The sequence below is a fragment of the Strix aluco genome, chromosome 7, assembly GCF_031877795.1.
Source record: "Strix aluco isolate bStrAlu1 chromosome 7, bStrAlu1.hap1, whole genome shotgun sequence".
Lineage (NCBI taxonomy): Eukaryota > Metazoa > Chordata > Aves > Strigiformes > Strigidae > Strix > Strix aluco.
In genome coordinates, this window is record NC_133937.1 from 34,973,458 (window position 1) to 34,975,113 (window position 1,656).

At 71.1% G+C, this 1,656-nt stretch overlaps 1 protein-coding gene across 1 annotated transcript; it reads left to right on the plus strand.

The window, feature by feature from the left end:
• Positions 1 to 227: 227 nt before the first annotated feature.
• NANOS1 (nanos C2HC-type zinc finger 1) lies at positions 228 to 1,436 on the plus strand. Its single transcript, XM_074830092.1, has one exon. The coding sequence runs from the start codon at positions 334 to 336 to the stop codon at positions 1,117 to 1,119; it is 786 nt and encodes a 261-aa protein (XP_074686193.1). The 5' UTR covers positions 228 to 333; the 3' UTR covers positions 1,120 to 1,436.
• Positions 1,437 to 1,656: the final 220 nt, after the last annotated feature.

Genomic DNA, 1,656 nt, shown 5'->3' on the forward strand with positions numbered 1-1,656 from the left:
GCCTGGCCCCGCCCCTCAGCCGGCCCCGCCCCGCCCGCACGTGCCGCCACACCTGCGCCGCCGGCGCGCCCCGCCCCGCCCCGCCCCTCCTGCCCGACAGTCAATGAGCGGGAAGGGGCTGTGGCCGGCGGCCAATGGGAACGATGCGCCCGCCCCCTCGCCCCTCCGCCACCGCCCCCTATTTGAGGCGCGGCGCGGCGCCGCGCGCTCCCACAAGCGGCCGGCGGGCGCGGGCGGTGCGGAGCTGCGGCCCGGGGGGCGGACGAGCGCCCAGCTCAGCCCCGCACCGCAGCGCGCTCGGGGGAGCGGGCGCTCCCGGGCGGCTGCACCCCCATGGAGGCTTTCCCCGGCGGCAAAGTGGAGCAGCACCGGCACCTCCCGCCCGTGGAGCGCCTGCCGGGCCCCCGCTACGGCGGCCGGAGTCACAGCGCCTGCGGGAACGTCTTCAACTCCTGGAACGATTACCTGGGGCTGGCCACGCTCATCACCAAGGCGGTGCGCCCCGGCAAGGGCTTCGGCGCCGAGCCTCCCTCGGTGGTGGTGGCGGCGGCTGTGCCGCCGGCCGAGGAGGAGGAGGAGGAAGAGGAGGAGGAGGAAGAGGCGGCGGGGCCGTACTTCGAGGGCGCGCTGGACTTGCACGACCTGGACCTGTGCGGGCATCACCACCACCACCATCACCACCACCACGGCGAGGGGCTGCTGGAGGAGCGCTTCGCCGACTTCAGCCCCTTCCCCGGGCGCGGCGGCCCCGCCGCCGTGGTCTTCGATTGCTCGGGGGAGCACCCGGGCCGGGAGGGCTCCCCGCACGCCTGGGGCGGCGTGGTGGTGGCGGGGCGGCTGCCGACCCACCCGCGGGCCGCCTCCCGCCTCCTCAAACCCGAGCTGCAGGTCTGCGTCTTCTGCCGGAACAACAAGGAGGCCGTGGCCCTCTACACCACCCACATCCTCAAGGGACCCGACGGCCGCGTCCTCTGCCCGGTGCTGCGGCGCTACACCTGTCCCCTCTGCGGTGCCAGCGGCGACAATGCCCACACCATCAAGTACTGTCCCCTCTCCAAAATGCAGGCGGCCAAACAGCTCAAACACGCCCGGACCGCCCTGGGGAAGAAGGGCCGTTAGGCGCCGGGACCCCGGCGGCGGCCCTGGCCGCTTCCCCTCGGGGTCTTTTGGGGTTGGTTCGTTTTGTTTGTTTTGGTTTTTTTTTTTTTTGTCTTTGAAGCAGATGGCTGGTTTGTTCTTTTCACACGTTAATATATGAAAGGTGGAGACTGGCGAGCGGGAGCGCCGGGCCGGTGCCGTGCTGCCCGTGGCGTCTGGTGCGCGCTGGCCCGCGCGGAGCCCGGCGCCGGGCCGCGGGAATTGCGCAGCTTAGATGCACTGTATTTGTTTATTGTAAGAAAAAACCAAAATATATATATATGTGATTTTTACGGAAACGGATTTACGGCGAGATCTAACTGGGAGGAGAGGGAGGGGTTAAAGCACGGACCGAGCGGGGAGGGGGGTCGGGGAGGGGTTGGCGGGGGTCCCCGGCCGCTTGCGGGGAGGGGGGAGCGGCCGCAGCCGCGCCTCGAACGGCTCCGTGCCGTCGGGGGGCCCGGCTGAGCCCTCCAGCCTGGTGCTGCCCCGGGGCGGGGCCGGGCGGCAGAGCTGTCG

What these genes read in the sequence shown, in the direction of transcription:
- NANOS1 (XM_074830092.1), top strand. Translation starts at nt 334, where the DNA reads ATGGAGGCTTTCCCCGGCGGCAAAGTGGAGCAGCACCGGCACCTCCCG.